Genomic DNA, 27,821 nt, shown 5'->3' with positions numbered 1-27,821 from the left:
AGCGACTACGTCGTGACAAGGATCAGACCGCCACATTAGCGCCGGGTTGTATTCCGGAGCAAAGTCATGGACAGTTGGTAGCTCATCATGAAATTCTTTACCTGGGGCAGAGGAGGTACTACACCAACAACCTATGATCCTTGATACGGGTCAGATCGCAACGTTTTGGACTCTGCTCGAAGCTTTGACGTCCGCTGCGTGCCCAAGGCCGAAGTCTCTGACTGAATGAGCATCGAGGGGTCGCTCTGTGTTCACGGCGGAGTTAAGAATTGCCCTATGAGTGACCAGAGGCTTCCAGTCTTGGTGATCTGTGTCTTTCACAGTCGCCGTCTGTACGTCGTCAGTGGTGTATAGGCTTCTATAGGGGTCCCAAATCCCATCGTTCAGAGGATGGAATATTTAGAGCGGCACGGATCATGCTTGCAAGGCTCCACCTTTCCACTTCCCAGCGATCTCAAACTGCGAGGACGGTGAACGAGTCATCGGAGAGGGGCTGAAAGGCCAAACATAGCGAGTCTTGGCGTTCCTAATCAACGACGCGTCGACACGTGCAAACAACAACGCGGTTGGGATTCCGACGTGACCGCTCCCTCTGTCGGCGACGACGACAACCACCAATCCTGCCTCCACATCGCGCTACACAACGCCCTCGGTGCCACAACGATGGCCAAGTCAGCCGAGCCCTACGACCTTGAAGAGCTTCCTGAAGCTATTGCGACGATATTCGACCAAGTCCAGCTGTCACTCGCCAACCATAAGAAGAATTGCGTCGCGCTTTACAAGCTACATCTTCGCGCCGCGACGGTGACCAAGACGGTTCAGAAGAAGAATGGAACGACGAGCACGAAATATGTAGGAGAAAAGGCGTTTGCGGATACCTTTTTGGATATGGTGAATCGTGTTTTGGTCATCAAGAAAGGCCCTCCCGCTGCAGATCGTATAGTCAAATTTGTTGGGTCATATGTTGAATATCTAAATGAAAAAGGTGAGTTGTGACATTGAATATGGTGTGAACTCTATTTCAATGCCTTTCAGTTATGCAAGAACAAGCAAAGGGAGAATCCGAGGAGGCCGACGATACAACTACTTCCCGGTTTATAGCCAGAATACTCGGCTGGCTTTTGGAGGGTTTCTCAGCAAAGAACAAGATCGTCCGCTTCAGATGTCTCCATGTCGTCTCTGAACTGATATCCCACATTGGAGAAATAGAGTGCGCTCGTCCGTCTCCTTCAAAATTCCAACATCTATGCTAACTCCAGTATCGCAGCGAAGACACATACTCATTACTCCGCGAAGGCCTCATTGAACGTCTAAGCGACAAAGAAACAATCATCCGCGCAAACGCTGCGGCCGCACTCTCCAAACTCGTCGGCAGCGAAGACCCAGACGAGATCGAAACGGGAGAACAATCCGTCCTCGACATCCTCCTCGACGTCCTCGCTTCAGATCCCACGGCGTACGTTCTCCCCTTCAAAAGCTTTGTTTCGGCTAACCCGGTTCCTTACTCTACAGTGAAGTCCGACGAGCAGCTTTACTCAATGTTCCGTTAACCTCTGCAACCATCGACGCTGTCCTCTTGCGAACACGGGATGTGGACACCATTACGCGGAAAATCATGTACACCGCGGTACTCCCTAAACTCGGACACCCGCGGCAGCTGACCCTCGTACAACGGGAGCAGGTTATCAAAGATGGACTGGGAGACCGGGAGCCTGGCGTGCGCGTAGCCGCAGGCAAATTGCTCGCCAAGTGGTTTGATATTGTGCAAGCGGAATCGAGCGCTGAGGAGGAGCAAGACCCTGAGGCTTGGGTAGGCGATGACGGGGGTCTTATGAAGGCGTTTATCAAGTTCATGGGACTGTTCGACGTTATTGGGTCTGGAGAGGCTATCGCTGTGGATGCTGTTACCTGCATCTTTGTAACGCGACCGGATATTCCGGATGCATTTGTGTTCCCAGGTCAGTTCTTCCTCACCTACTCAAAATACATTTGACTCAATCGTGTGGTTAGACCTATACTGGCGACAGTTAACCCCAGAATCAGCAGTCATAGCCCGGGTCTTTGTCGAACACTGCATAAAAACCAACAACGAAACCCGGCTCGAGAGCGCTTCGCTCCCCGTCGTGACGGCCTTTGCATTCCACATCCAAGAAGCGTACAACCGCCTTCTCAGTGCCCTCGAGCAACTCGATGCCGCCCGCCTAGTCCAGACGAGTGTGGATGACGACCACGAGGAGCTCGAAGAGGAGCTGGCGAAACGCGAAGTTGTCCTTGGCGAGCTGTTGAGGATGGCGCTGAAGTTGGATTATATGGATGAGATTGGTAGGAGGAAGGTTTTTACTGTTGTTAGTAAGTGGATTTTAGTTGGACTAGGGAAGGAGTGGATGGTACTGACGAGGTGGGTCTGCAGAGGATATGTTGGCCCATCCTCAACTTCCGCCTGGGCTGATTGAGCGATGCGTGGATGTGCTGAAGGAGATTATGCCCTCTGAGCGAGACCTCATCCGAGTCGTTGTCGAGATCATCGTCGAACTGCGAGAAAGCGAGGATATCGAAGAGACAGAGAACCTCCTTGAGAGCGTAGGTCGTCTCCCATCCCCCGTCTAATCCTCTCTAATCCATTCTTTCACCTTCTCCAGCTTGACGACGACCCAGACCAATCGGTTGCAACTGAAAACGCGAGCGCGGTGAATCGTTCGGTTCGGAGACCGCGAGATAGGGAGGCGATGTCTGCTGAAGCACGGCGTGAGGCGGATATCACGGATATTCGGTGTCTTATGCTTTGTATTGCTGTGTTGGAGAGGGTGAATGGGGTACGGTTATGTCTTCTTCTCGACAAGGTTATTCGTAGTCCTGACGCCCTTCGCACTTTAGAGCTTTGAAGATAACTCGACGCTTGAAGGTATCCTCGCGGATCTCATCATCCCGTCTGTGAAGCGGAAAGAGCTGGCCATGCGGGAGAAAGCTCTTGTCAGTCTGGGATTGTGTTGTTTGCTTGCCAAGGTGAGTCTCTATACAGGAAACATCCTCCTTTCTCTTCTGACCCATAGTCGGTTTTGCGTAGAACATGGCTCTCCGCTCCTTCCAGCTCTTCCTCGGTCAAGTCGAGAACGCGCCTCCGGAACTCAAACTTCAAGTCCTCCGCGTCATTCTGGACTTGTTGATCATGTATGATACGGAGTTTTTTAAGAATTCTGGGGATATTGTACGTGCTTTCTTTTTTTTCTCTTTTCGTTTTTTGGTTGGTGCGGTTTTGGTTGACGGTTGGTGTAGGCACAACAAGTGACTACTTTCCTAGTCCAAACGCTTCAGACGGAAGAGTTGCCCCAGGCTCAAGCTGTGCTTTGTACGGGGATTTGCAAGTTGTTGTTGGCGGGTATTATCACGGATACTACTGTAAGTCTATTCCATTCTTTTGCTGTTCCTTTTTGCTGTAATGCCGCAACGCGATTTAGGTTCTGGAATCGCTCGCACTGTTGTACATCTCCCCCACCACGGTCGACAACCAAGAACTGCGCCAATGCCTCTCGTACTTCTTCCCTGCGTACTCGTATGCGACATATGCGAATCAACTGCGGATGCAATCGGTATGCCTCTTTGTCTTCGTTGTTCTGCATATGAACATAAGGCTGACGGGAACTTTTCTTTCTTTCTTCCTTTCTTTGCTTTCGTTCTTGAATACGTAGATGTTCCTGTCGGCGTACGACCATGCTAAACGCCTACACGAAGAACTGGATGATGACCAGGATATGATCAGTCCTGCGGACTTTGGGCTGATGTTTGTGGATTGGTCTGATCCTACCAAGGCTGTTCATATGTACGTGCCCTCCTCTACCGCACCTTTTTTCTTTTTTTGTCCCCTTTTTTTGGCAAGGCAAACGTTGACTGACGTTTTTGTGGTGCAGTGCCGACGCTGAGCTCTCCGAATCCGAGAATGCTCATATCGACCTTGGGATTCAGGTGTTGAGCGCGTTGTATGATGAGGAACGGACAGGTGAGATTGAACCCAGTCGTTTGATCAAGTACGAAACAGTGGTTGATTTCTATTTTGACTTTCTCTTCTGAAAGATGACGACAAGAAGGCGTTCTGCCAGGTGTTGACGCACCTTGTTCTACCGGCCACTATCGAGACGAAAGCGGTGCATAAATTGGATTTGTTGATTTCGAATCAGGAGGATGTGCGTTTTTACTTGCTTGCCTTCCCTTTGTTATGTTCATGTACTGACGACCTATCCCTCCCTCTACCGCTCCCTCCACTCCCCACTAAACCGCTTCCACGAAAAACAGCACTGCCCGTTCGAAAACCCCTCCCTCGACAAACTCTTTGCCCGGTTCAAGAAATCGTTTTATGGCACGTTCCAAGAGCGGATAAAGGAAATTGATGCGAGGGAGTATGCGGAGGATGAGGATGTTGTGAAGGTTTATAAGGAGATTGGGGTGAAGCCGCCGGTTGTTGATGAGGAGTTTAGGGCGGGGAGGGAGGAGAGGAGTGTTGCGAGGCTTCTGGCGAGGGAGGAGGGGCTTAAGGCAGGGGAGAAGGAGGAGGGGGAGAAGGAGAGGGAGAGGGAGAGGGAGAAACGGGAGGAGAAGGAGGAGAGGGAAGAAGAGCAGGAAGATGAAGTGGTTTCTGCTGCTCCTTCTACTACTGCTGCTCCCTCCGAACAGGAGGATGAGGAACGTGAAGTTGAAGAGGAGGTGGAGGCGGAGGCGGAGGAGGCTGAGATGAATGGACCTTCGTGCGTATCGGAGTTTCGCCCGAATACTGGTAAATTCGCTGACCGTTCTTTGGCTATAGGCGTGTTGAGTCGGAGAAGGAGGAATCGATGGAGCCGGAACCTCAACCGGAGCCAGAGGCGGAGGTGGAGGTGGAACGACCGTCGACGCCACCGCCTAGTAAGGGTACCAAGCGGGTGCATAACACGCCTGGGACGACGCGTGATGATAGGAAGCGGACGCGTACGACGAGGGGAGCTGCGACTCGGTGAGTAATGGTCCTGTTCTTGGTTGTCCGAGTTTCTTGGTCGTCCGAGGCTTGCGTTCATACAAGTCAGTCACTAACTTCATCCCAATCACAGGAAAGTAAAAGAGGAAAAGGAGGAGGAGGAAGTTGAGCCTGCGAGGGACCCGTCGCCGACGCCCAAGGCGACTCGGACGAGGGGTGCAAGAGCTAAAGCTGCCTCTGCTGCGACTGCGGCGGCGACTGCTTCCAAGAAAGCGCCTGCTACCAAGGCTACGACGAGGACATCGAGGGCTTCGGCTCAGAAGGCCTCTACTCAAAAGACTTCAACTGCTTCAACTCAAAAGACCTCCACTGCTTCAGGGCAGAAGACCAAAGCTGCGACGACTACACGGACGAGTGGACGAACGAGTGGGAGGCGGAAGGTTGTTGTGAAGGAGCCTACGCCTGTTGAGAGTGATGAGGAGAAGGAGAATAATGTGGATAGTGAGATGGAGGGGGTTGAGTCTGGGGAGGAGTGAGGGTTGTGACTAGGCGGGGGTTGGTGATTGTTGGAGGGAGTTGGAAGTGAAGGTGTTGTTTGAACTGTGATCTGGATGGGGTATCTGTTCTACGCAGCCTGTATATGGTATCTGTTTTTAAGTCTGCCTGTGATATATGTTTATTCAAGTCTAGTCTTTTTCTTTTTTATCTGTATATGCGGTGTCTGATATAGACTTGTACAATCGTAGTCTTTTGACTGATTTTGTGTAATGTTTTGTCCTGTAAGTAGTATGTTGTTTGAATTATAAGTGTCAGGTCGGACTGCGAGAAGAGGGTATGCGAAGAGGTATATTCCAGCGTGTAATAGATGACTACAGTTCCTCGTGGTTTATTGTGCTAGTAGTCCGTGGTGTATCTTCCTCTGAGGCAGTTGAGACGGCGATGGAGAGTGTGGATGAGATTGTTGTGTCCGAGGGCTCAGAAGGTAGGGAAGACGAATCGACAGAGGACGACTGGGTAGACATTGCAGAGGAAGCTGCTGCAACGACAGACGAGGCAATCACACTTCCCAGACTCGTTGCCGTCGAGACCGTACTGGCAGCAGCTTTGACGCCCTTCTCCAAATCCACCCCACTCCCTGCCATTACACTGCTCGTACTATACCCGATTCCAGGGATCCACTTGAACCACCACAGCACCATCCCCACACCTCGGTCCACGACCCTCTGTTTCACAATGAACAAGACGACGAGGAGGAAGAAGCCAAACGCCGAGAGGATGAGTACGCGGTCTAGCCAGTCACTCTTCTCGAGTGCGGTCACAATGGTGCGTGTGGTGAGTATGGCGGTGTTGAGGGAGTCGTGTTGGTTGGATGTGGCTTGGAGCGAGGCGGTGGAGGATTGGAGGAGTTGGTTTGTGAGTACTGAGCGCTCGAGTTCTGCTTGCAGAGAAGTGAGTGTGCGTTGCATTGCGGCTGTTAGAGAGGATTGGGCTGCTTCTACTGTGTCGGAGCTGTTGGGGTTGTTAGGTAGGAAGTGGGGGTCAGAGGGAGGGAGGGTGTACCTGTATTTTTCGTTTGTGGGTTGTTTTTCAGAGTCTGGTGTGGAGGGTTGGAACAAGAGTTCGTTCCTCCTGGATCGTTGGAGGGCGTCTATTGTCTTTTTGGAGGTTAGGACTGCCGAACGGGTTTTAGCACGGAGACTGCATCCATATCGTTAAGTCACAAGTAAGCATAGAGATAAGGACCAACACGTACTCTTGTAACGAACTCCTAAACTCTTCGACGACTTTACTCAGTTCCCTGCGCGTCCGTTCGCCCTTTTGGTCGTCCACCATCGCGTCCAAGTTCTGTCGGCAGTGTCATTAAGTCGAGGATAGACACCGGATCTAAAAGAAAGCCTTTCCAACCTCGACATGTCGAGAGAACACGACCAAGTCCTCTCGCAATTCATCAGCCAAGCTTTGCTGGAGCGTCAAGGGCCCTTTGCAGTCTCGCAGTTCGGGGATTTGGGAGTTGACGAGATGGCTTTGGCGTCGTTCGAGGTTGGTTATGAGGTCCTGCGCCTCCTCGGAGAACTTTGTGGGTAGAGGCGGCATGTTGCGGCGGGGCGTTGACTTTGTCCAGGAACGATGACGATGGTTGAGCGAGGCGGACACGAGATTGCGGGCTAGCGCCATCACAAGCGTGAGACACACCTTCCCTTTATGGAGACATTAAATTAGGGATTCGCGGTCCCCCATTCCCTTTCTTCCTCTGTCCCCACTTTTTTTCGTTGGACGGTCGTCGAGACGCGGCGACCACAGCGTCTTCTCGAAGGCGAGACTTGAAAATAACGGTGAGCACTGTTCTTTGTTGTCTCCTGGAAAGACAGACATTGATCTTGGGTCATGGATGAATATTCCCTTGTCCACAAATTGGATCCAGCACTTAATTGAATCCCAGAATCATTGTTGGTCGACTCTACCACATTCTTACCCAGAAATCTGCTCAAAGCGATCCCTACTTGACTTAATACCGGTATGTACGCCTGGCCATCAATTCCTATGTAGCCTATTTGGCCCCCTAATAAGCGCACATCCAGGAACTTTTGATCTTGATCCCATTCGCCTTTGTTATTGAAGCCGATTCTTCAAAGAGTAGAACATGGCAAAGTCACCATCGACCAGTCGGAAGCGGCAGCGACCTGTCAGCCCACCGCCTGAAGCCAGCACGAGTGCATCGCCAGCGGAGGTTCTTACGACGCGCCGTTCTTCGCCTCTCAAGAAAGCTCGCGTGGAGGAAGGAGCGAGTGAAAGCGCGACCCTCACCGACGGGCCTGCCGCTGCTGCGTCGACATCTACGCAGGCTCAGCAAGGTGGTGTGGAAAGCACTGCGGTTGATGTCAATGAAGAAGCGACCGCCTCAGCCAACCAAGAACCCGCCCCTGAACCACGTCGAAGCCGCCGCCTTGCTGCTTCTGAAGCCTCCTCTTCCAAAGTCGGTGCTCCTTCTACCCCGGCCAAGAGGAAACGCGCAGCTAGCCCTGCTGACGAGGAGGCCACGACCTCGAAATCAACCGACGCTTCGCCGTCCAAAGGCAAAGGCAAAGAGCCTGTTAAGGTTGCTCCCACTCCAGCCAAGAAACGCAAGACAGCTGGCGAGCCTGTTCGTGAACAGCCGACATCTCAGGACGAGCAGGCAGCGAGGACTTCAAGAGCCGGGAAGCGAAAGAGAGCGGAGGAGAGCGATCCTCCCGCTCCTGAAGCTCCAGCTGGTGACCAAGACAATAAACGACAAAAGCAAGAACAGACTATTGAAGAGACGGAACAGCATTCCGAATCGACTGTCGCACCTCCTGCTGTAAGGGGCCAGACCCCTCAAGCACCAACGACTATCTACTCCGTTCCTTTCGAAATCCTTGCCGAAATCCTCCTCTACACCAAGTCCTCCAAGGCCGTCTTGTCCTTGGCCTCAACCTGCAAACACTTCTGCCACACCCTCCTCCAGCCTGAAGCTACCTACGTCTGGAAGTACGTACGGGAGAACAACGTCCCATTACCTCCTCCCGATTACCACCAATACGGCTTTGGGCGTATCTTTGCGAGTGAAGCTAGCTATGCCAAGTTTGTCTTTGGTGGTGGCAAGTGCGAGATGTGCGGGGAGGAGACGGAGAAGAATTTTACGTCGTATGCCTTGAGGATTATGTTGTGCAAGAAGGTGCGTGCGCAGTGCTGATTTGATTTGGTCAGGATGATTATTGATTACTGACACAATTTGGCAGCCCGAGTGTGAAACGCGATTCCTCAATGCGAGATACTTGGAAACTAGGGATTCGGTTGTACGCGCGAATCAGCTTACCTCGTATTCTCAACTTTTGCCTACGTTGGAGGATAGTCAGCTTTGTGAGTTTGTCTGCTACGACTGGTTCTGTTGAACATTGATCCCTAATTCGGCATTGCAGTCAACCGTGGAGGTGCTTCGTCTCATACTGCCCTACGTGAGTGAACTTCGAGGTCTATCGAATGTGTCGAGTTCTGAAATATAGGGTGTTCCAGTCACTCGTAAAGAGGTCCCTGAGGAAGTCAGGGCTTTCTTGGTCGAGCAGAGGGATAAGCCGGACTTCCGCGAGGTACGTGAACCATTATCGTGGTGTGCTTTGAAGCTGATTGTAGCTCTCTCGTTCAGAAACTCGACAGGTTCAAGGTTAAGCAGATGAAATGGATGGGGGTAAGTGGCTCGTGACAGCCTCCTGACGTAGAAAGTTTAATCACCGTCTACCAGCTTTGTAGGGAAATCATCAAGTGGCGTCGCAAGGTTAGATCCACGTACTACGAGGTGAAGGAGAGGAATACCGAGCTGTACGTGTGGTGTTTGTCCCAAAGGGCTTTGCCGCCTAACCGTTTTGCTACGATAGTGGAAAAGCCATCGCGGAGCGAATGGGTTGGGACTTTGAGCAGATGATGAACTGCACCGACTATGGTCCTTACCATCGTCAGAAGTGCCATGTCTTTGAGGAAGTCAGATTAGAAGGTAGCGCGTCCACCTACTAGAGCGTTCGATTTGCTGACGACTTGATGATAGATGTCAACGCCGTACTTTCGACAAAGATTCAAGGGCAACTGGCTCGCCTCTTGGACAAGATCGACCGGCGCACTCACGAGATGCGCTACCAGGAAACGCGAAAGCAGATCATCAACCACTATAACTATCTCAAGTCCTCACGGAACAAGGATGCCATACCCATTCTGCCCGCGTTGACCGCATTCCGCACGCTCCCTGTTATCGCGATGCTCCAGGACGACGAGGCCTCCACCACCCCTGCCAACGAGGTCAGCAAGTCGCTCAAGAACGACAAAGTGCTCTCCAACATGCTCAGAACCCAAATCACCACTTGGGTGAACAAGGCGCGAACCGACCTCGGCACGCAGATCGGTTTATCACCATTGGAGAAGCGTTGGAAGAGTGTGAACAAGACGGATTTGCATCCTGTTGAGAGGGTTAATGTGCGGTATCGGTGTAAGCGGTGTACGGTGTTGGGTGAGAGGTATGAGGAGGATGGGTGTTTTGATTTTGCGGGTGCTTGTGCGCATGATTGTTCCAAGGCTGGTGCGCCGCCCAAGAAGAAGAATCGGGGGTGGAAGTGGAGTGCAGAGAATTTTGAGAAGGATGTCAAGGTGTGTTTTGGATTCTCTTTTTTTTTGGGTGGGTTTGTTGCAGTGTCTGATCCTTTTTTGTTTGATTTTCTGTTTTTGTTTTGGGTGGTTGGGTAGGCAAGCGCTGCGATTACTAGTTTCCTTGAGAAGCTTCGTCCTTTGGCCACTACGTCCATGTTTGTTCCGCTGTACCAGTTGGAGGAGAAGTATAACGGTGTAGCGGGTATTCTTGAACGGTTGGGCGACAGCCATTCTGTCGTGTGTACGTCGTGTCCTACACCTATCGTTATGAAATTCAAGAACCTCGTGCGTTTTTTCCACACTGTCCCTCCCGTTCAAGTGCCCTGCTCACCTCCTCACCTTCATAACATGTAGATTGGACATTCACACCGCCACGACAAGATGGAGTTCTACATCTCCAATGGAATTCCGTCCACCGATTTGGTGGGGAGGTACCCCTTCCAAGCGGGGTATACCAGGCATCTTTTGAAGTCGGGTCAGAAGATGAAGGAGGCGAGGGATGCGAAGGTTTATGGGTGTCGGTATTGTTATGGGAAGTTGGTTGAGGAGTGTAGGGTGAAGCGGGAGGCGCGGGAGCGGGAGAGGGAGGAGCAGGGAGCGGTGCAAGGGGAGGAGCTAGGTCAATCGCAGGAACAGGAGGGACAAGGAGATGCGAATGCGACTGCGGGGACCTCGGCTGCGCCCCAGTCGAATGTGGACTCTGACCTCCCCAAGCCCTCGGTGTTGTGTTCGTTTGATGGGTTGAGATCGCATTTGAAAGCCAAGTACTTTGTCACATTTACTTTTACTTGTCGGGAACCCGGAGCTGATCATCTGCTACTTTTTCTAGACATCAAATTGAGGATGTTAGAGATGAGGATTGGTTTTTGATCAGTGTTCCTGTGGGGCTTGGTGAGGCTATGAAGAGGAAGTAAGGGGAAGTGTGTCGCGACAGGGATGGAGAGGGTGTAGATATGAGTTTTGGGTTGTTCTTGGACTGTTATGATTCCTTGTGTCTTTCTTGGACGCTGGTAATTAGCCTTGTAGGTTCACTTATCAGTAGGTTAGTTTTTGGTAAATTTTACGTGTATATACAGTGTTCTCGGTTCTCGCAGGCAGGTTATTACTTTAACGTTCATCCTCCTTGGAGTGTAGTTTGGATGGGAATTGATAAGTTCGAAGTCGCTGCACAGTGCGCAAGCTACGGAGTGCGGGTTGCTTCGTCATTCTGATGACGCGCTCAGCATCTCGGGGATTGATCCGTGCCTTGATTGGCAGGTTGTTGGCACGCGTCGGGTGATTCGGGGTTTGGCTTCTCGCGCGACGAGCATGGAGAAATCTTGCGTGTTCTCCAAACTTCAAGTCTTTTATCTGACTCCGAGGTAATAACAACAGAGGTGTGCAACTTCGTGCTGTAACAAAAGACTTAACTTGATTGTGCTTGCAGAGTGGTTTTACGTGAGCGGGTATGGATTTCCTCCGATGGGTTGGCGACGGCAATCGTACGATAGGACGAGAGAGGAGAATGAGAGTGTTTTGCTAGAGTTGTTGGAGGATGTTAACTGGTTCATCGCGCAGATCGATGATGGCCTTCTCTTCCTTTCCTTCGACTCTGCTCCAACGAACTTTGTCCAAAGGCCAGACCCCGACAGCCAGCACACCCATGGGACAGGCCTACGCGCCCTCTAAGTAGCAGGAACCCACGCGTTTCAGTCATTTGCCGATGGGAACATGGCAACATTAGAAGCGCTGCTACATACTTACATACAAGGTGCTGCTTCTTCGGAGCCTTGTGTATTCGGAAAGTTTTTCCTCGCCTTATCTCCATGTGTTGGGATGCCAGCAGAAGAGGATAAGTAGGGGTCGGATTTGGGTGGATGGAGGATTGTTACTGCCCCGGCCGTTGATTATCGCGACACGACCTTTGGAACACTAGCAAGATATACTGGCAACGTCTGGTACCCAACACACGCAGGCACGTCAGTACACTCTGAAAAATCGATTTGGACATGGTGGAAGATTCGAAAGCGCAGACGCAGACGTCGCCCACAAATCAAGAGCAGAACACGGAGTGGGCGTGGTACCCTCTGACGCTATGCGACAATATGTCGGAGGGAGGGAATATGGGCAAGGCGTGGATTGTGGAGGGGATCCTTGATGCTGGCAAGGTTAGGAGTGCGTTGGATAGGGTTGTGAAAAAGTGGCCTGCGTTGGGCGGTCGCGTTGAGGTTACAGGCAAAAAGGTGTGTATTCAGTTCTATCTTTACACCCGTGTGGTACACCGTGAAACCCGTTGCTAATCCTCTCCCTACCCCTTACCCCCTTTTTTACAGAGATACCAAATAAGAGTACCTCTGGGTGACCTACCTGCTGGGTACGAGCCGTACGGATTCTCAGTCACAGAATCGCCGCTACCGCTTTCGCACTATGTCCAACTCCCTCTGCCCGCGATCACCGAGTACCCCCCTGTGCACCTTTTCACCCCAGCAGAAAGGCTCAAGATAACTGGATTCGAGGGGTACGCGAAGCACCGCGCGCCGCTCACGCATTGGCATATCACCCACTTTAAGCACCCCGGAGAAGAGTACTCGATCATCAATATTCATTATTCGCATGGGGTCCATGATGGGGTCGGGTTCGCGTTGTTGATTCATGCCGTTGTAGCTGAGCTCGCAGGGAAAGAGTGGGACGCCCCGCCGCTCCCCACACCCGGCCTCAACGAGAATCGGTACAAGACGTTGGTCGAGGAAGAGGTTCGCAAGGTGGGCGAGAGCCAGAAGGTGCTGGAGCCGTTGTACAATTTTAGTGCGGTTGGGTTGTGGGGGATTTTGGTGTTTGTTTTTGGGAGTTTGTGGGATCGGTGGGTGAATGGGTATGGGGAGTGGAATTTGGTTATTCCGTATAATGTGCATATGAAGCTTGCGGAGGAGACGAGGAGGGAAGCGGAGGAGGCTGGGTGGACGGATGTGAGACCGACGAGTGGGGATATTTTGTTTGCTTGGTTGGTGCAGGTGAGTTGGTTAGCCGGGATTTTAGATTCTGTCATTGACCAGAAATGTTCTTTTAGTCGATATACAAGGATGGCACCAAGCCGAATCGAACTATCGGGTTGAACAGCATGGTCTCGCTCCGGTCTGAATGGAACGGAGAACTCGCGCTCTACCCACACAACTGTCTGGGCGGACTGCGCTACCCAACCTTCACAGTGCACGAAGTGACGATTCGTCCACTACACGAACTCTCCGTCTCCCTCGCCAAAGCCAAGACCAAAGGTTCCAAAGCAGAAGAAGGGGCATTATTCTACAAGAGGCTCGCAGAGGCCGACGCGGCGTGGCCTACGGGCGGTCTTCTCCCCATTGATTCGAGGACGGACGAGACGGTGACGATGTCGAATGTGTCGATGGCGCGTGTGGCTGCGTTGGATTGGTCCGCTGCGGGTGGGGGTGCGACGTTGACGCATTACAAGTTGTTCCCTAATGCGATCAAGGTTGCGAATATTGTGAATATTAATGGGAGGTTGGAGAATGGGGATTTGGTGGTTAATCTTTTGCTTAATAGGAGGAGGATGGAGAGTCTTGAGAGGGAGTATCGGAAGTTGGAGGAGAGGTTTAGGTAGTGTGTTGGGTTAGATTAGATTAGGGTATTGGTGTGTTTGCGCGACTAGACTATAGTAAGAGATGCGCGATGCCAGTTGGTATTCTCCCCTACTGCTAAAGATTTGGAAAGCAACCGACAACTTAAGAATTCTCGCTATCATTTGTCTTGCCTGCAGCAAGGCGTTGGGCGCTTAACCACGCCTTGCCAAGACAATACGAGATCATAAATGATCTCATCAAGCGATCAACTTGCCCATCTGCATGGGCGCTGCACAGCCCGGTTTATCCTCGTCCACTTGCTTGCTGCTCCCCTTCAGAATCACGTCAAGGCAATGTCACCACCTCCCTATAATCCTTGTAGGCCCTTTCGAGTCCCCCTAGCTCGTAACTCGACAGAAAACTTTTCAACTGCCCTCCCGATCCAAAGGGAAACCAGCTGAAACGCGACGCCCATGAATCCATCAAACCCTTTCCGATTAAACTTCTCGAGAAGCTGATATGTCAGCGCTCGTCGGAATTTGAAGCTCCTTGCAGACGTTTTGCCTCGCCCATTTAAGCCCACCAAGGTTTCCACGACCTAAAACTCGAACCATCACCCCACAACAACCAGCGCGTTCGACTACCCAGCGCGTTCAACAACGAGACCATGGGACCCAAAGGAACTCCAGTCGCGGGCGGTTCAGCCGAAGGCAAAGCAGCCACAGCAGTTGCTGAATCTGCACCGCAGAATGTCGCGCTCTACCCTCTCACCCTTTTCGACAAAATGGCGGAAAGCTCGGCGTTGGGCAAGTCGTGGGTTGTGGAGGGGCTGTTGGATGTTGAGAAGTTGAGATGTGCCTTGGATCGGATTGTAGCCAAGTGGCCTATGTTGGCTGCTAGAGTCGAGGTATTGGTTCCTAGAAAGGTGCGTTTCTTCCTCTTTCAATTGTCGTTGTGGCGCACCAGAGCTGAGCTGAGCTGACCACACTGGTTTGTTTGATAGAGGTTCCAACTTCGTATTCCATTGGGTGAACTCCCAGCTGGATACAAGGCTTATGGCCTAACATCGACGACGTCGGACGTGCCACTCTCGCATTACACCAAAATCCCGCTTCCGGCTTTCAGCGAGTACCTCCCCGAGCACCTCTTCATCGCGCCCGAAAGGATGCCGCTGGGCGACCTGCAGTCCTTCTCGGACGCGGACGCCCCTCTTACGCACTGGCACATCACCCACTTCAAGCAGGAAGGCGCAGAGTATTCATGTATCGGTGTGCACTACAGCCATGGGGTGTTTGATGGACTTGGGTTTGCGATTCTTACCAAGGCGCTGCAGGCGGAGTTGTTGGGGAGGGAGTGGGAGGCGCCGCCGCTGCCTAAGCCTGGCAAGAACGAGAACCCGGTTGAGAAAGTGGTTGAGGAGGCGGCGAGGGAGGCCAAGGCCAAGTCTGGTGGGAAGTTGCCAGAGTGGAATAATTTTGCGTGTGTGGGTGCGTGGGGCATTATTTGCTTCCTGTGTTTCCATCTCTGGCAGAAGTGGAGGTATGGGATTGGGGATTATAAGATTATTCTGCCCTATAAAGTGCATACGGGCTTGGTTGAGAAGACGAGGAAGGAGTTGGAGGAGTCTGGTGTTAAGGATGTTCGGTTGACGAGTGGGGATGTTATTTCTGCATGGGTGATCAAGGTATGTTCGTCCACTGTGTTTAAACGTAACCAGAGCTCAAGTTCTCGTCTACTTCCATTCCAGTCCCTCCTTGGATTCGGAAGTTCCCCCCGCCGAACCCTAGGCCTGAACAACATCGCTTCTTTCCGCTCAGAATGGAGCGACGAGCTCGCTCTGTACCCCCACAACGCGTACACCGGAATCCCCCTCCCCATGCTCACCTTTGGTGACGTCGCCAAACTCCCGATCCACGAACTAGCCCTGATATTCGCCAAGAGCCGCGCAGGCTCGAGGGTCCCCGACGCCGTAGCCCTCTGGAACCTCCTTGACACGGCCGACAAGAAGAAAGTGGGCGCCGTCATCCCCGAGCACTCGATCGCCCAAGAGTCATTATCCGTTTCGAACGTCTCTATTGCCCGGTTTACTGATATGGATTGGAGTGGAGCTGGAGGCGGAAGGGTTGTTGGGTATTATAGGATGTGGCCGAATGCGCAGCTCAAGTTGGTGAATATGGTTGGGATTGCTGGGCGCTTGACGGATGGGGATCTTGTTATTACTGTTGTAGCGAATAGGAGGAGGGGGGAGAGGTTGAGGACTGAGGTGGAAAAGTTGATTGAGAGGTTCCAGGGTTGAGGTTGTATTTTTGTAGATTTGTAGGAGGATGCTATCCAGAGATTTAGGTGGAATTAGTCTGTATATCTAGGTGTAAAGGATTTAGTGTCAGGGTATGATCTACACGAGTGTAGGATGTCCCGTGCCAGTGATATAAATAGGCTAAGGGGCTGCTACTTAGTACATAGTGGTTGGGCTCTGCCCCTGCGCTGAAATAGGGGTATGCCTTCCTCTTTCTGCATCACCCGATCGGCGCTTGACGCCATCTGCCAAGCTCCCGTACGACAAAGTGAGCCCACGCTCGTTGTCGTCATCATCGACTGACCTGGTCTGCTCTCATCCTCGACGACGACCTCGACGACGACAGGAACGGTGAGCAAGGATCACCACGAACTCTGGGTTTTGTGGTGAACTGACGAATGCACTAGAAAATTTCAATAAACACTGGAACCAGCATGTCGAATTTGAACCGTGGTCGACGAGACCACCGCGATAGTGTTCCACACCTTCAAGTCCCCCGCAGGAGCTCAGGATCCCACCGGCCCCCAGGCGTCGGAATTGGTCGTCTGGCGTCCCCTTCAGTGTCCAGCCCAGGACTAGCAACCTCAACGACAGCGACATCCCAAATGGGCACAGAACAGTTGAACACAGACGACGCACCAGTTTTGTCTAGCACACGGCCCATAGCCGCACGAACGAGGTCATTTGGCGGTACCACCCATGCTTCACGGAGGCGGTCGAAGATTACCAGTGGGGAAGCTCTAGATTTGGCGACAGGTGGAGCAAGTCTGAGAAGACCACAGTCCTCTAAGCATTCATCCAGCGGTGCCGCAATGCTGCCCTCGTCCAGCTCGTTCCGCCAAACAAGGTCGTTCCTACTACCAGTAACCACCTCGTCAGGTCTCTCAGGAACAGGGAGCGGAGGCGGAGGCGGTGGAGGAGGAGGCGCAGGGGGGACGCACGGGGGTAGCACAACAGGCCCCACCAACAAGTCGATTATGGCGCCTCTCCCCAAGCCCAAGCGGACCACCAAAACGTCGCAAAAGCTCGTCGTGCTACCGTCTGCGCCGCAGACTAAACCGCTGCTTGATGAAGAACCTGAGACGTCGGATGAGGAGGCCTTACCTCGGGTTGCTATCACCAGGAGTCGCTTGCCGCACCCGTTACCGCCTAGGGTGCCGACGAAAGGGAGGATTGAACGTGCTCATATGGAACGAGCGGCGCGGGGGACGGAGGAAGTTGGGAGTGAGGAGGAGGGCAAGGGTCGCGCCGTCGAAGAACCCCGCCCTATGAAGCGCGTTCGGGAGTACAAGAGTGCTGCTGAACGTATGACCAAGGAGGAGAGGAAGAAAGCCGGTCTCAAGCGTATCACCGCGTACTGTGTTGCTGAAGGGCTCAGGATGAAGTCGTTGGCTGGGTTCTTGAAACGGGAGCATAACGTTCAGCCACGGATATTTGACGAGGCGCTCTATGCTGTGAGTGTCAATGTCTTGTTCGGTTTAATTATCTCCTAACCATTTCCAGATGTACCACCTGCCTCTTCTCCCTGGATATGGTCCTCAAATTAACGTCCGCTCAGGAGCTGCACCTTCCATACTGAAAGAGTCCAGCCCTCTCAACCGTCAGAAGGACCTCTTGGGAGCGTTGGAAGAAACCGAAGAAGACGGCTACCACGATCCTTATTTCCAATCTCAACAGCATGGGTCCAACTTGGAAATGCACCATTCGGAACGCCCTCTACATTCCCTGTCCGACACCCAGCTAATTACGACAGACGCCACGGATGGACCTGGAGATCTCGGGTCTACGTTACCTGGTCTTGTTCGTCCTGCGTCTGTGGAGGAAGTCAGAGGTGCGGACGGCTATGTCACGAGCGACTCCTTCGCACCAGTGGATCCCAGCAGCTACGAATCAACCGCTCATCTCGAAGCGGAGATGCTGAAGAAACAATCCTCTTCCCGTTTCGACCAGTCCGCCTCCACCTTCCAGCCCGAATACAACCCATATCCATCCTCAAGCGAGGCATCATCGCCCAAGACCCTACGAGAATTATCCGGACCATTCCATTCCGAGCTTGGAGGAGGAGGAGAGAACGTCACGCAAGTGATACTTCCGACCTCCGAGTCGTTCGTAGAGGCCGCCGCTGCCAGCCGAGGGCAGCTAGACGACCATCTTGAAGGTGATCGGTCAATAGCTGCTTCGGATGAGACTTCGTTGCACAATCCAACGGTTGACACGAGTCTTAGCAGTAGTGCCCTAGACTCTGGCCTCGAGACTGACGACCCCGGTGCGTTCACTGATCCTGGCGTCTATGGCCCATGGCCTAGGAACCCGAAATCAGGATTGTCGTCGTCCAATGAGGAAAGAGGCTCGCGTCTCAACATGGCCGCTACCACCTCAACGGGAACACAGACGGACACGGATGGAGCAACGACTGAAGCGGATGGCGAGGACAGCGGACAACTACACGGAGATCGCCCAGTTACAGAGTCGACGCTCACAGAGACGGGCTCGGTCACTGCGGGGCAGGCCACGAGCGATCTGCTACGGCCTCTCCAGAAGGATGGGAGCGGGAGTGGGAGTGATGTGACCGCAACCGCGGTCCTCGCCAAGAGCGATGGCCAGTCGCCCGAGTCGACCCAGGTGCACACTAGTAACAACGTCACGGCCGTGAATAGCTCTAGCAGTGGCGACAACTCGCAGACTGCAGATAAACACGGGGGTGTTTTGTCGGCTTATGAAACCCAGATGGCGTACGATAGGGAGAGGGAAGACGCGGAGTACCAGTTTGAGCAGGAGAGGGAGCGGGCGCGGCAGTTGGAATACGAGCGTGCTTTGGAGAGGGAACGTGAAAGGGAGCGGGAGAGGGAGTTGGATAATGTGGCGGAGGTGGTGTTCTTTGAGTATGGTGTGGTTGTTTTCTTTGGGCTGGATGAGCGGGGTGAGAGGGATATTCTGGATGACCTTGAACAAGCGGGCGCTTATCGGCGCTTGATGAAAGAAGATGATTGGGAGATTGAGGAATGTCATTTTGCGGTATGTTCTTGTTGCATATCAATTCGAACCATTTCTCACATCTGTTATAGCACGACCCTCAGATCGCGTATCCGCGTATTTACAATGACTTTTTCAGTGAGTTCTTCGTTCCATAGGATTCGATTCGGTGCTGAAGTTTTCGTTTTTTTCAGCACTCAAATCCCGTTCTCACCTCCTAAAACTCGCCATCGCACACGGTCTAGCACAATCCACCCTTCTCGCGCGATACGAAGCCGTCACAGCCGAAACCCTCACTTCCCCAATGGCCCTCTCTATCCCCCGCCAAATGGCTGAATCAGGCTCCCTCCAACTGCGGCGCCACGACGCTCTCAAACTGACAGGCCGCCTCTTCAAACTACGACGCGACGTCAACTTGGTCTCGAACGTCCTTGATATCCCCGAGCTGTTCTGGAGCGAGTCGAGTTTGAAGGAGCTTTATGATGCTGTGAGAGATTATATGGAGATTGACCCGCGGGTTGACAATCTGAATGAGAGGCTTGGTGTTGCGAGTGATTTCGTGAGTACCTACCTCCTTTTGCCATGTATCTTTCTTTCTACTCTTTCTACATCTTGACCGAATCGTTTAACGGTTTGGTTTCGAGTTTGGTTCAGTTTTCCTGGGGTTTCTTTACTCCTTTGATTTGGACTGGATTGCGTTACTGACGTACTTACTCTTTCCTTTCGGATCCGCCGATCACAAGTTGGATGCAATCCATGATCATTTGAATAATAATGCTATGGATCGTATCACCCGAATCATCATCTGGTGAGTGGTCGTCTCTTGTCCGACTCGCTCTGTCTATCTTTTCTGGGCTTCACGGCATCACAATTTATATCTATCCCTTTCAACTCTTTCGGTGCAATCAACGTTTCATATTGACAACAATTTTACTAACGCACACTTTTTTTCTGCCTCTTTGCATGGACGTTACTATAGGTTGATTGCCGTCGCTATTGTGGTGGAACTGGTGAGTCTTCGTTCGGTTTTCATCAGCGTTTCATCCTATCTTTCCGATCTTTCACTAACCACTTCCTTCTTTCTTCCTTTCATCCGACCTTAGGGCGAAATCCTAGCTCGACTCGTGGTACACGCAACACTGGGCAAGCAGTCCTCGACAGCATCATCATCATGGTCCTTGATCTCCGGAATCTCGGACAAACTCTCTTCCTCTTCTTCAGCAAGCACGCTTCAAACGGCTAGTCGCACAACCTCGACTGTGATAGGCAGCGGTGCACAAGTTGTCGCACAACAACTGCAGCAACAGCAACAGTTGTCGAGAGCCGAGGCGTTGGAAGCTTTGGAGCGGATCATGCAGTCGAGTTCGTCGTGAATGTGAACGTGAACGCTTGATGGGAGCTTTCTCGATGACTAGACCAGTGTTTGCGGCAATCCATCATTTCTGGGGAATGATTTTAACTGGACTTGGCTAGGGTAGGTGGGTCCTGGAGGGTTGATAGGTCCCTCCGATCTGGTGCAAGGGTGTTGTTAGCTGCTGGTGGATCCACGGTGTGCCCAGAGAAAGATGGTGTTTGGACTACCGGAAATGCCAGTGCACTAGTATACCCCGGATCGTTTGTGGACGTGGTAGTTTCAGCCCGATCCGACGCGTATAACGGACCATTATCACACCAGATTTCAATTTTTTCACTGTCACTTCGTTCTTTCAATTTCTTTTTTGTATACAAGCAGAGCAATGTGTTGATTGTTTCGTAGGAGGCCTGTTGTTGTAGTAGTCGCTTGTTTGTAGACTTTTCGTAGACCCTTGCATACATTCTCCGAGTCATTTGCTTTCTTTTCAAATCTTCAAATGCTGTCACTCGATAGATGTGAAACGACGGACTTGCATCTCGTCCGTCGTCCTTTTCCTTCAACGAACCTGAAGCCTGGTCAACCTTGAGCTTGATCGCCGCCTGTAAAACCTACATCCCCGAATCTCCAAGACTGTAATGCATGTCGTGAATGAATGTCATTAATACGAAACCCAAATACCGAAACAAACAAAAAGAATCTCTAAGTTAATCTACACATCGAAAAAAAGATGAAAAAACGACATGACATTACTAGGCACATATACGCGCTCGAAAAAGGATTATACCACGGTGGGGTCAACGACGGATTGTACAGATACGATTCCAGGCTCTTTCGGTTTATCAGGTCGGAAGTAAAAAGAAAGGTCCATGTAATGAAGGCTTTTTAGTCCATGAGATGGTGCACCCGCTCGAGTAGGAGCCGAGTCTTGTGAAGGTGGAATGACTCGTGAATGTGTGTGAGGTGCGGGGTTTACTTCCCACCGGATGTCTTGAAGAGAACCAATCCTCCGAGAGCGATGGAATAACCTGTGACAAGAGAAAGAGTTGTGTTAGCAAACGAATACAAAACCGTGACCATGGATGGGATGGAAAAGGAGAAGAGAGGCAAGGTGCTTCAATCTTAGCTGCGGCGAAAACGGGGAATCAAGTGGGTTCAGTGCTTCAAGTCAAGGTGAAACACCAAGCTATCTCGTCAAGGTGCAAAAGAGCCCGAAAACATGCATGGTATGTGGAAGCCAGCACTGTTCCAATGGAACGGGGGAGTGTAAAATTCAAGGCGGAAAGACTCACCAAATACTTGCAGTGGTGTGACCGTTGATCCAAAAATGATTACGGAGCCAGTAATGAGAAGAATATCCTGGTGGACGGGGCCGAAAGATAGCAGTTTTCCAAAAGTGGGAGGTGGAGAGGTGGAAGGACGAACGGAAAGAGCAAGGTGGTCAGCACACGTTCACGAAGTTGAATACAATTGAAAAGCATGAGAAATTGGAACAAGTCTAATGGCAGTTACGTATCCTTGCCAGTGGCGCCCACTGAGAGAATTACGCAATGGTAGAAATTTCCGCAGGGCGAAAAGTGTATTGAGATGACAGATGACAATGTACTCACCTTGAAGACACCAGCGAGGGTGAGAACAAGACCGCTAGCAGCACCGACCAAGAAGACAGCGGCGATGTTGAGCAAGAACGCGACAGAGGCGTTGCTGATCAAGATAGCGGCTCCGAGCTCCTTCAATTCGTAGAATGGTGCGAGACCCTCAGTGAAGGGGATGAAGAAACCAGTGATGACGGCGCAGACGGGGGCGTAGTAATGCAAAGAGACAAGCGGATCCATCTTGAGATTGTGGAGAAGGATTTGGATCATCACTAGCCTGGAAGACTCGAACTAGCGGGGCGGAATGCGGCGTTAGCGTGTACCGAGGAGATGCACGACGGAAATCACTTACACCGACAGCTGCAGCTTGGGTAAGGAAGCCAAAGAGGTTAAATTTGAGCTCTCCGTGGGACGCAAGTGCAACACCAGTGGAAATCAGGACCACGATGATAGCAAGTTTCTTGTTTGGTTCCTGGAGTCGGAACGCCCATGAAATGAGAAGGATTGCCACTGGGGTAAAGGCCTGTAAAGCGGGGTCAGATTCGAGCAAGTGGGGTTAAACGGTAAACCCGCCTTGAGCATTTGAATGTAAGCCACGCTCAGGTACAGATAGGCAGTGTTACTGAGGATAAGGCTGCCAGAGAAGAGAAGGCCAATGGGAAGGATTGACTTCATGAACATATCCTTGCTCATATGAATGTCCTTCGCGCCATCAACGAGATGTGTTGTCCGCTGGAGTACGCGGGTGCCGACTGCTGCAAAGGCGAGGTGGAAGGTGACGAGGAAGACGGGATATTTGAAATTGAGGGTGTTGTAGAGGTAATTGTTGTAGATGATGACCGATGAGCTTAACGCGATCCATACTGGGATGATCATGGCCGCAGAAAGCTTAGGCTTTTGTGGTCTCGGTGCCTGGCTGGAGACTGGGGTCGGCAGCGGGGTGTCTCTGTTGGCAGCCTCATTGTCGGCGTCGAAGAGAGTGGTCTTGTTGCCGCCCAACATCGACTCTGCAGCCTGTTTCTCATCATCTCTGAGCGTCTTCATTGGATGCGCTGACATTTCCCTTGATTTCTCTTGAACGGTGTAATGAAGGTTCCCTTGCCTGGGTCAATACAGGTAAACGGGTGTGATAAGGCTGTGAATTTGTTAGATTTTTATTGAATAGACTTGAAGATGAAGCGTACAGCGACTGGAAGAGAAATGAAAGGAAGAAAGAAAGGGCGGGTGTCGTGGAAGTAATGGGGAAGGATGAAATGGAGTTGTCTCGCCGTGCATCATTGGCGATGTTTGCCCTAAAGTGAGGCACGTGCAACATTGACCCTGCCAGAATCCGGCGCCACGGGCCATCGTTGCTGGGCCTTGTCCTTTCACCACCGTCGCAAGTCCAATGTCTAGCCTTGCTGGCTACGTTGACCGACGTGTTGTCCTTATTCTCCAGGATGGTCGCGTAATTGTCGTATGTATTCTCCTTCTTTTCAATTCACAACCTATTCATTGGAATCTAGGGCTTGTTGGCGGGCTTTGATCAAAAATCAAACGTTGTACTTTCAGATTCCAAGGAACGCGTCTTCAGCACAGATGAAGGAGTTGAAGAGATTCCTCTGGGGCTGTACCTCGTAAAAGGCGACATGATGTGCGTGTTTCCTTCTCCAATCTGTGGTGATCGCTTAACTTTTGTTTCAGCATCCTCATCGGCGAACTCGACGAAGAAATCGACAAAACAACTGATCTATCAACAATACGTGCAGAACCGATACCTCCAATTCGCTACTAGCACAAACCAGCCCGCACAACGCTTGGATTCGACATGGATCGCAGCAGCAAGATGAGACCGACACGCGTCATCCATTGCGGACCCATCCCATCCCCACATAGCGAACCGGCCTCTCAGCGACCCGGTCAAGTCGATCAAGCAACGTGGAAGCCTTGTTCCATTGGATGTCACAGCCAAACGAGACGCCGTCATTTCGCCATTGTTTTCGTCGCCTCGTACCAGTTTCCGATCATAGCCCATTTGTGTATGTTCCCTCTTCTCCCTCTGGAACCGGTTCAGCGCAATTTCAATCGGATTAGACATCCGATCCTTCGTCTCAACCCTCACCCATGGACATCCCATGGTATGCCGACAAGGCCAGCCCACGTACCAATACCAATCTCCCCTCTCACAGGGATTTTTGCCATCTTCTCGATATCGTCGCTTCTGATAGTCCATCAGCCTCGAAAATAATGAGAAACGTGGAGAAGCCATGCTACATTGATAAGAAATCTATGATACATAGATGATAGGTCAGTCCCAGTTGTCCGCAATCCAACCTCTTGCTCTTCTATTCCTTCCCATCAATCGATGTTCCTGCCAGAGGTGAACAGAACGGCCGCAAGCACACAAGCATCCAACAATCCGGCCTGTACAGCCTTGGCTGTTATGTCTAGAGCGACCATCACACCACTACCCTCCTTCCCTTGGACGATCCGAGCAACGAATTCCGATGGGTTATGCCCAGACGTATACAGCTGAGGCCCGAGGAAGCCCGTCAGCGGTCATAAATGGAGTGGGAATTGCCCGCAGGCGGAAGAAGGCAAAAGAGGATGAACATCAGCACTTAATCCCATTAGCGTCATCCACGGAGGAAACCAAACTCACGCATATCATGCCTGTGGATGGAACCCAACTATACTGTTGGCCCCGCAGCGTCATACTCCGGTACCGTTTGTCGGCACTCAGAGCTAGCCACTGCTTCGCCGTTTGCCGCGCCACGATGTCCATTAGAGACACGATGGGGTACCGCTGCCATTCAATGCTTCCTCCTGCCTCCCCGCTTCCGCCAGCCTGCTCATTGATAACAACCGTGTTCCCAATGGCATGGGTCGCGATCGTGAAGTACTTCTTTCCATCTGCACCCATGAGTGTAGAATTCAAGATGGTTCGCGCGGGAGACACGAATCGGAAAGACATTATTTGAAGTTGTGAATTGCCGCCAGAGTTCACGGATGATGATGATGCGTTAGTGCTCGATGACGCATATCGCCCGGGGAGGTTGTATGGGACCGGCGTCGATTGGCCTAACGGCAGCGCTCCGTAAATTGAAGGAGAGAGATTTGGCTGGTCGCGTTCGCCGCCCCACTGAGCAAATGGATTATCGCCAGACATGGTCGTAGTTGGTTGTAAGGACGGGAGGGTTTGGTACTAGGAGACGGGGGAGGGTTTGAGGCGTCGAAGAAAACTGGGCAAGACGTGCACCAAATGCTATCAGCTTTATAGTTCTCGGACCGGGCGAAAGAGACTATTCGAGTAGGGCGGGTAGGAATCAGTTTAGATCTTGAGATCTCTACATCCATCAATTCACTTACACATTGGGTGCGTCCAAGGTGTATTTTTTTTCTTTTCGCGCCTGATATGAGCTCTCGAGGGTCAGCCCGGAGATCAAACTATGAATAGAGGAAATCGGAACTGCTTCAATGCAGTGGCTTGTCACCCTCCAAATTGGTGTGTAGTATGATCGAGTCCAGATGTACACACCCAGGGGACACCTATCCCAGGGGGCGCTTCAGCTTACAGCTCTAAACGGCCTTAGTGCTCGCAAGGTCTTGCCTCGATTGCCTGCTAATACGGCCATCCGGAGCCCCCCATCACCATGAATAGCCCTGAAACTGAAACGACCGCAACATGAAGAGCCACGTACCGAAGGGGTCGTCATCACCCGAGAGTGTGAGGGCAACCGCGTTTTCTCTCCTAGTCATTATTGCATATTGGGTCCTCCGCCGGGTGAGTGATGGCCGGGGGATGATTGATAATGGGGTTAACGCTCCTGTACGACGACTATGATACTATACAAGTTCCCTTTGGAGGTCTCGTCCGATTCGCAGCATACTGTCCTTGAAAGGTGGCTAGCGGTCGCAGAGGATATGTAACTAAGAACGCCTTCTAACCCATGACGCTTCACATTAGCGGGGAACCGTTGGCAGATTCACGCTGTTTCCCCCTTGTGTGGCGATCTCGGACATTGGAAGTTGGATGAAATGAGATGGCGTCGAATCGGAAGGGGGAATTGCTATCAGATCATGGACAGTCTTACCCCCACTCCCGGGGCCGAGCATGACTCCAAGAGGCTTGGGCGGCTTGCCGACAAGCGCTTAGAGTTTCGGAAATGGAGCTCTTGAGTCCTAGCGGAAGAGTGCTTTCCGACAAAGTGAGGCGCTAGCTCTCGGAGCTGGGGCGCTCGCGCTACTCAGGCTGCGGACTGCTGCGTATACGCTCGGTTGGGAGGAAAAAAGGATGGGACTATCCGAGCGAGGCTTGTTGGATAGCAACTTGAATTGGCAACAAGGCTCACAAGCGCCAGTGCGGTTGGGAGGGTGGTCGTCTCGCTTAATTTTTTGGTCTGCTGTGTACTCAGACCAACTCTGATCGCACACACGCAGGTATGTACCTGGGTCACACGAGCGCCGAGAAGACCAAGAATAGTCAGGACGATTGTGGGCGGAAGGGGGTGATCGGGTTGTACGGGCAGAAACCAACTCGTGACTTGTTGAAGATCGCCGCTGGGGGAGAGTGCCAATCGAGTTTTATACTGAGCATCGGGCGTCTAATTTTGATCCGCTCCAGGTTGGCCCCTAAAAAGCCCCTAATTCGAGAGTCAACACCCATGGCATAGCTTTTGCGGTACTTGGAATCAGATTTCCAGCTATAGAGGCTTGGAAACAGGGTAAAGGATGCGTTTAACCGGTTTAAATTTGGAGGAAGCCAGCCCTCTCAAATTACATGTAGGTTGACTCGTGCATTGATCGATGTTACGCTTCTAAACTTCTGATTAACAGAGCCTTAACAGCATCTTGTAGACATCCGAGGTGGCCTTGCGGCGTTGTTTCGTGAATGCTTGCCTGATGTCTCGAGGATAAGTAGACTACAACTACCAGACTGTGTACTAGGTGGTACACAAACGTCTATTGGAACGTCCCTCCGCTCAATGCGGGACACTAGTACTATCCCTGAGAGTCCGCGTCGCAAAAAGTGCTCGTTAAAGGTGCTACAAGCAGACCACCTACACCAAGAATAGCCTCCCTAATACACGATGAGACCACACGAATACCTCGATCGAATGGTAGCCTATCCTCCTTTAGGGAAACGAGACCACTTAACATGTTAATTAGGGAATGGGATGATGGGGCTGAACGATTGTGGGGCCCCCTCATGCCGGACAACTCGGCCAAGAGCCCAGGCTTCCTTGCGCGTCATCCGATAGAAATCAGCTAGAGAATAAGTAAACCTTCTGTTGCTGTAAGCCTTCGCCCTTGAAACCCGTGGAAGCAGCTTCAGTTTGACCTCGTGAGCGCCGAAGCGGGGTTATACTTTCCTTTCCTAGCAAGGGCTGTTCGGCATCACAACGCGCACTGTAGGCTTGAAGGGCGAATGGGATTGACAAGGGGAAGACTAAGTTGATCTGGACAATTGGGGTTTCCGGTGCAATATACATTTGAAAACGGATGACGAGGCTGGCGATGCGAAGGAGACGGAGGGTATCAGCCCTGGCCAGTACGAGTAAGTGCTTACGGATGAAAGTCGTCTCGAGCTAGGACTGCCTACAAACAGACGAGTACAAGGATGACTTACAGATACGTCCCCAGGATCTCTTCATCCACTAGTAAGCGCCCTCCGCTAGTTCTAGTACTGTCATCTCAGCACGTGCAACGCAGATTTCCCTTCACTCTCGGAGACTAGCTCTCGCGTCGCGGGCATCCCGGTTACCACTACACCCACTGCCTGACCTTCCCACTCGGTAATGAATGGAGCTCTGATCCTTATTTCCGAGACGACCTTGATGGTCACTATATAATAACGGGCCAGGTGGACCACTGTGGATCATTGCGATTCTCGGTGCCCGCAAGAGACCTCCGCAAGTCCCTGCATGCAACCAGAGATTCATACTAGAACTGCGATCAGGTGTCTTCGCAATGAAGGTCC

General features: G+C 51.8%; 10 protein-coding genes across 10 annotated transcripts; 7 read left to right on the top strand and 3 right to left on the bottom strand.

The window, feature by feature from the left end:
- Positions 1 to 663: 663 nt before the first annotated feature.
- On the top strand, positions 664 to 5,707 carry CC1G_03558 (condensin subunit Cnd3; the record flags this gene model as incomplete). The annotated part of the gene is made up of 17 exons (XM_001832492.2): positions 664 to 985; positions 1,036 to 1,210; positions 1,268 to 1,456; positions 1,513 to 1,958; positions 2,011 to 2,349; positions 2,411 to 2,580; positions 2,640 to 2,804; positions 2,875 to 3,003; positions 3,089 to 3,205; positions 3,274 to 3,396; positions 3,456 to 3,587; positions 3,687 to 3,817; positions 3,906 to 3,994; positions 4,069 to 4,178; positions 4,288 to 4,736; positions 4,796 to 4,981; positions 5,076 to 5,707. 17 exons carry the CDS (start codon positions 664 to 666, stop codon positions 5,476 to 5,478), a joined length of 3,675 nt encoding a protein of 1,224 aa, XP_001832544.2. The 3' UTR covers positions 5,479 to 5,707.
- A 104-nt stretch (positions 5,708 to 5,811) lies between these two features.
- On the bottom strand, positions 5,812 to 7,036 carry CC1G_03557 (hypothetical protein; the record flags this gene model as incomplete). The annotated part of the gene is made up of 3 exons (XM_001832491.1): positions 5,812 to 6,640; positions 6,696 to 6,787; positions 6,848 to 7,036. 3 exons carry the CDS (start codon positions 7,034 to 7,036, stop codon positions 5,812 to 5,814), a joined length of 1,110 nt encoding a protein of 369 aa, XP_001832543.1.
- A 547-nt stretch (positions 7,037 to 7,583) lies between these two features.
- CC1G_03556 (hypothetical protein) lies at positions 7,584 to 11,007 on the top strand (the record flags this gene model as incomplete). Its single annotated transcript, XM_001832490.1, has 11 exons — positions 7,584 to 8,636; positions 8,701 to 8,821; positions 8,881 to 8,916; positions 8,975 to 9,048; positions 9,105 to 9,146; positions 9,201 to 9,277; positions 9,334 to 9,449; positions 9,501 to 10,093; positions 10,190 to 10,378; positions 10,448 to 10,857; positions 10,923 to 11,007. The coding sequence occupies 11 exons, from the start codon at positions 7,584 to 7,586 to the stop codon at positions 11,005 to 11,007; spliced, it is 2,796 nt and encodes a 931-aa protein (XP_001832542.1).
- Positions 11,008 to 11,554: 547 nt separating this feature from the next.
- On the top strand, positions 11,555 to 11,761 carry CC1G_15203 (hypothetical protein; the record flags this gene model as incomplete). The annotated part of the gene is made up of 1 exon (XM_002910522.1): positions 11,555 to 11,761. One exon carries the CDS (start codon positions 11,555 to 11,557, stop codon positions 11,759 to 11,761), a length of 207 nt encoding a protein of 68 aa, XP_002910568.1.
- A 320-nt stretch (positions 11,762 to 12,081) lies between these two features.
- On the top strand, positions 12,082 to 13,688 carry CC1G_03555 (hypothetical protein; the record flags this gene model as incomplete). Its single annotated transcript, XM_001832489.1, has 3 exons — positions 12,082 to 12,315; positions 12,406 to 13,083; positions 13,140 to 13,688. The coding sequence occupies 3 exons, from the start codon at positions 12,082 to 12,084 to the stop codon at positions 13,686 to 13,688; spliced, it is 1,461 nt and encodes a 486-aa protein (XP_001832541.1).
- Positions 13,689 to 14,267: 579 nt separating this feature from the next.
- Positions 14,268 to 15,943, top strand: CC1G_03554 (hypothetical protein; the record flags this gene model as incomplete). The annotated part of the gene is made up of 3 exons (XM_001832488.2): positions 14,268 to 14,572; positions 14,651 to 15,331; positions 15,395 to 15,943. Exons 1-3 carry the CDS (start codon positions 14,315 to 14,317, stop codon positions 15,941 to 15,943), a joined length of 1,488 nt encoding a protein of 495 aa, XP_001832540.2. The 5' UTR covers positions 14,268 to 14,314.
- Positions 15,944 to 16,920: 977 nt separating this feature from the next.
- CC1G_03553 (YagE family protein) lies at positions 16,921 to 19,532 on the top strand (the record flags this gene model as incomplete). Its single annotated transcript, XM_001832487.2, has 4 exons — positions 16,921 to 17,397; positions 17,447 to 18,958; positions 19,009 to 19,054; positions 19,111 to 19,532. The coding sequence occupies 4 exons, from the start codon at positions 16,921 to 16,923 to the stop codon at positions 19,530 to 19,532; spliced, it is 2,457 nt and encodes an 818-aa protein (XP_001832539.2).
- A 1,380-nt stretch (positions 19,533 to 20,912) lies between these two features.
- On the bottom strand, positions 20,913 to 23,093 carry CC1G_03552 (Cas41p). Its single transcript, XM_001832486.2, has 6 exons — positions 23,047 to 23,093; positions 22,436 to 22,997; positions 22,215 to 22,385; positions 21,878 to 22,153; positions 21,560 to 21,626; positions 20,913 to 21,295 (listed from the first exon to the last, which is right to left on the bottom strand). Exons 2-6 carry the CDS (start codon positions 22,919 to 22,921, stop codon positions 21,240 to 21,242), a joined length of 1,056 nt encoding a protein of 351 aa, XP_001832538.2. The 5' UTR covers positions 22,922 to 22,997; positions 23,047 to 23,093; the 3' UTR covers positions 20,913 to 21,239.
- Positions 23,094 to 23,233: 140 nt separating this feature from the next.
- Positions 23,234 to 24,108, top strand: CC1G_03551 (hypothetical protein). Its single transcript, XM_001832485.2, has 3 exons — positions 23,234 to 23,318; positions 23,368 to 23,495; positions 23,546 to 24,108. Exons 1-3 carry the CDS (start codon positions 23,250 to 23,252, stop codon positions 23,634 to 23,636), a joined length of 288 nt encoding a protein of 95 aa, XP_001832537.1. The 5' UTR covers positions 23,234 to 23,249; the 3' UTR covers positions 23,637 to 24,108.
- CC1G_03550 (hypothetical protein) lies at positions 24,091 to 25,541 on the bottom strand. Its single transcript, XM_001832484.2, has 3 exons — positions 25,211 to 25,541; positions 24,504 to 25,143; positions 24,091 to 24,373 (listed from the first exon to the last, which is right to left on the bottom strand). The coding sequence occupies exons 2-3, from the start codon at positions 25,008 to 25,010 to the stop codon at positions 24,200 to 24,202; spliced, it is 681 nt and encodes a 226-aa protein (XP_001832536.2). The 5' UTR covers positions 25,011 to 25,143; positions 25,211 to 25,541; the 3' UTR covers positions 24,091 to 24,199.
- Between the last annotated feature and the right edge of the window lie 2,280 nt (positions 25,542 to 27,821).

The sequence above is a fragment of the Coprinopsis cinerea genome (assembly GCF_000182895.1).
Source record: "Coprinopsis cinerea okayama7#130 chromosome 9 map unlocalized cont3.9, whole genome shotgun sequence".
In the NCBI taxonomy this organism is placed as follows: Eukaryota; Fungi; Basidiomycota; class Agaricomycetes; order Agaricales; family Psathyrellaceae; genus Coprinopsis; species Coprinopsis cinerea.
The sequence above is the reverse complement of the archived record's forward strand: the minus strand, read 5'-3'. Positions and strand labels throughout refer to the sequence as shown.

Bases quoted from the DNA above. Each gene is read 5' to 3' on its own strand.
- CC1G_03552 (XM_001832486.2), bottom strand. From the start codon at position 22,921: ATGTCAGCGCATCCAATGAAGACGCTCAGAGATGATGAGAAACAGGCT. The intron at 21,627-21,877 runs GTGAGTACATTG...CCCGTCCACCAG, and splicing joins CCCTCGCTGGTGTCTTCAAG to GATATTCTTCTCATTACTGG. The intron at 21,296-21,559 runs GTGAGTCTTTCC...CTCTTGTCACAG, and splicing joins CACACCACTGCAAGTATTTG to GTTATTCCATCGCTCTCGGA.
- CC1G_03551 (XM_001832485.2), top strand. From the start codon at position 23,250: ATGTCTAGCCTTGCTGGCTACGTTGACCGACGTGTTGTCCTTATTCTC. The intron at 23,319-23,367 runs GTATGTATTCTC...ATTGGAATCTAG, and splicing joins AGGATGGTCGCGTAATTGTC to GGCTTGTTGGCGGGCTTTGA. The intron at 23,496-23,545 runs GTGCGTGTTTCC...CTTTTGTTTCAG, and splicing joins CTCGTAAAAGGCGACATGAT to CATCCTCATCGGCGAACTCG.
- CC1G_03550 (XM_001832484.2), bottom strand. From the start codon at position 25,010: ATGTCTGGCGATAATCCATTTGCTCAGTGGGGCGGCGAACGCGACCAG. The intron at 24,374-24,503 runs GTGAGTTTGGTT...CTCGGGCCTCAG, and splicing joins CATCCACAGGCATGATATGC to CTGTATACGTCTGGGCATAA.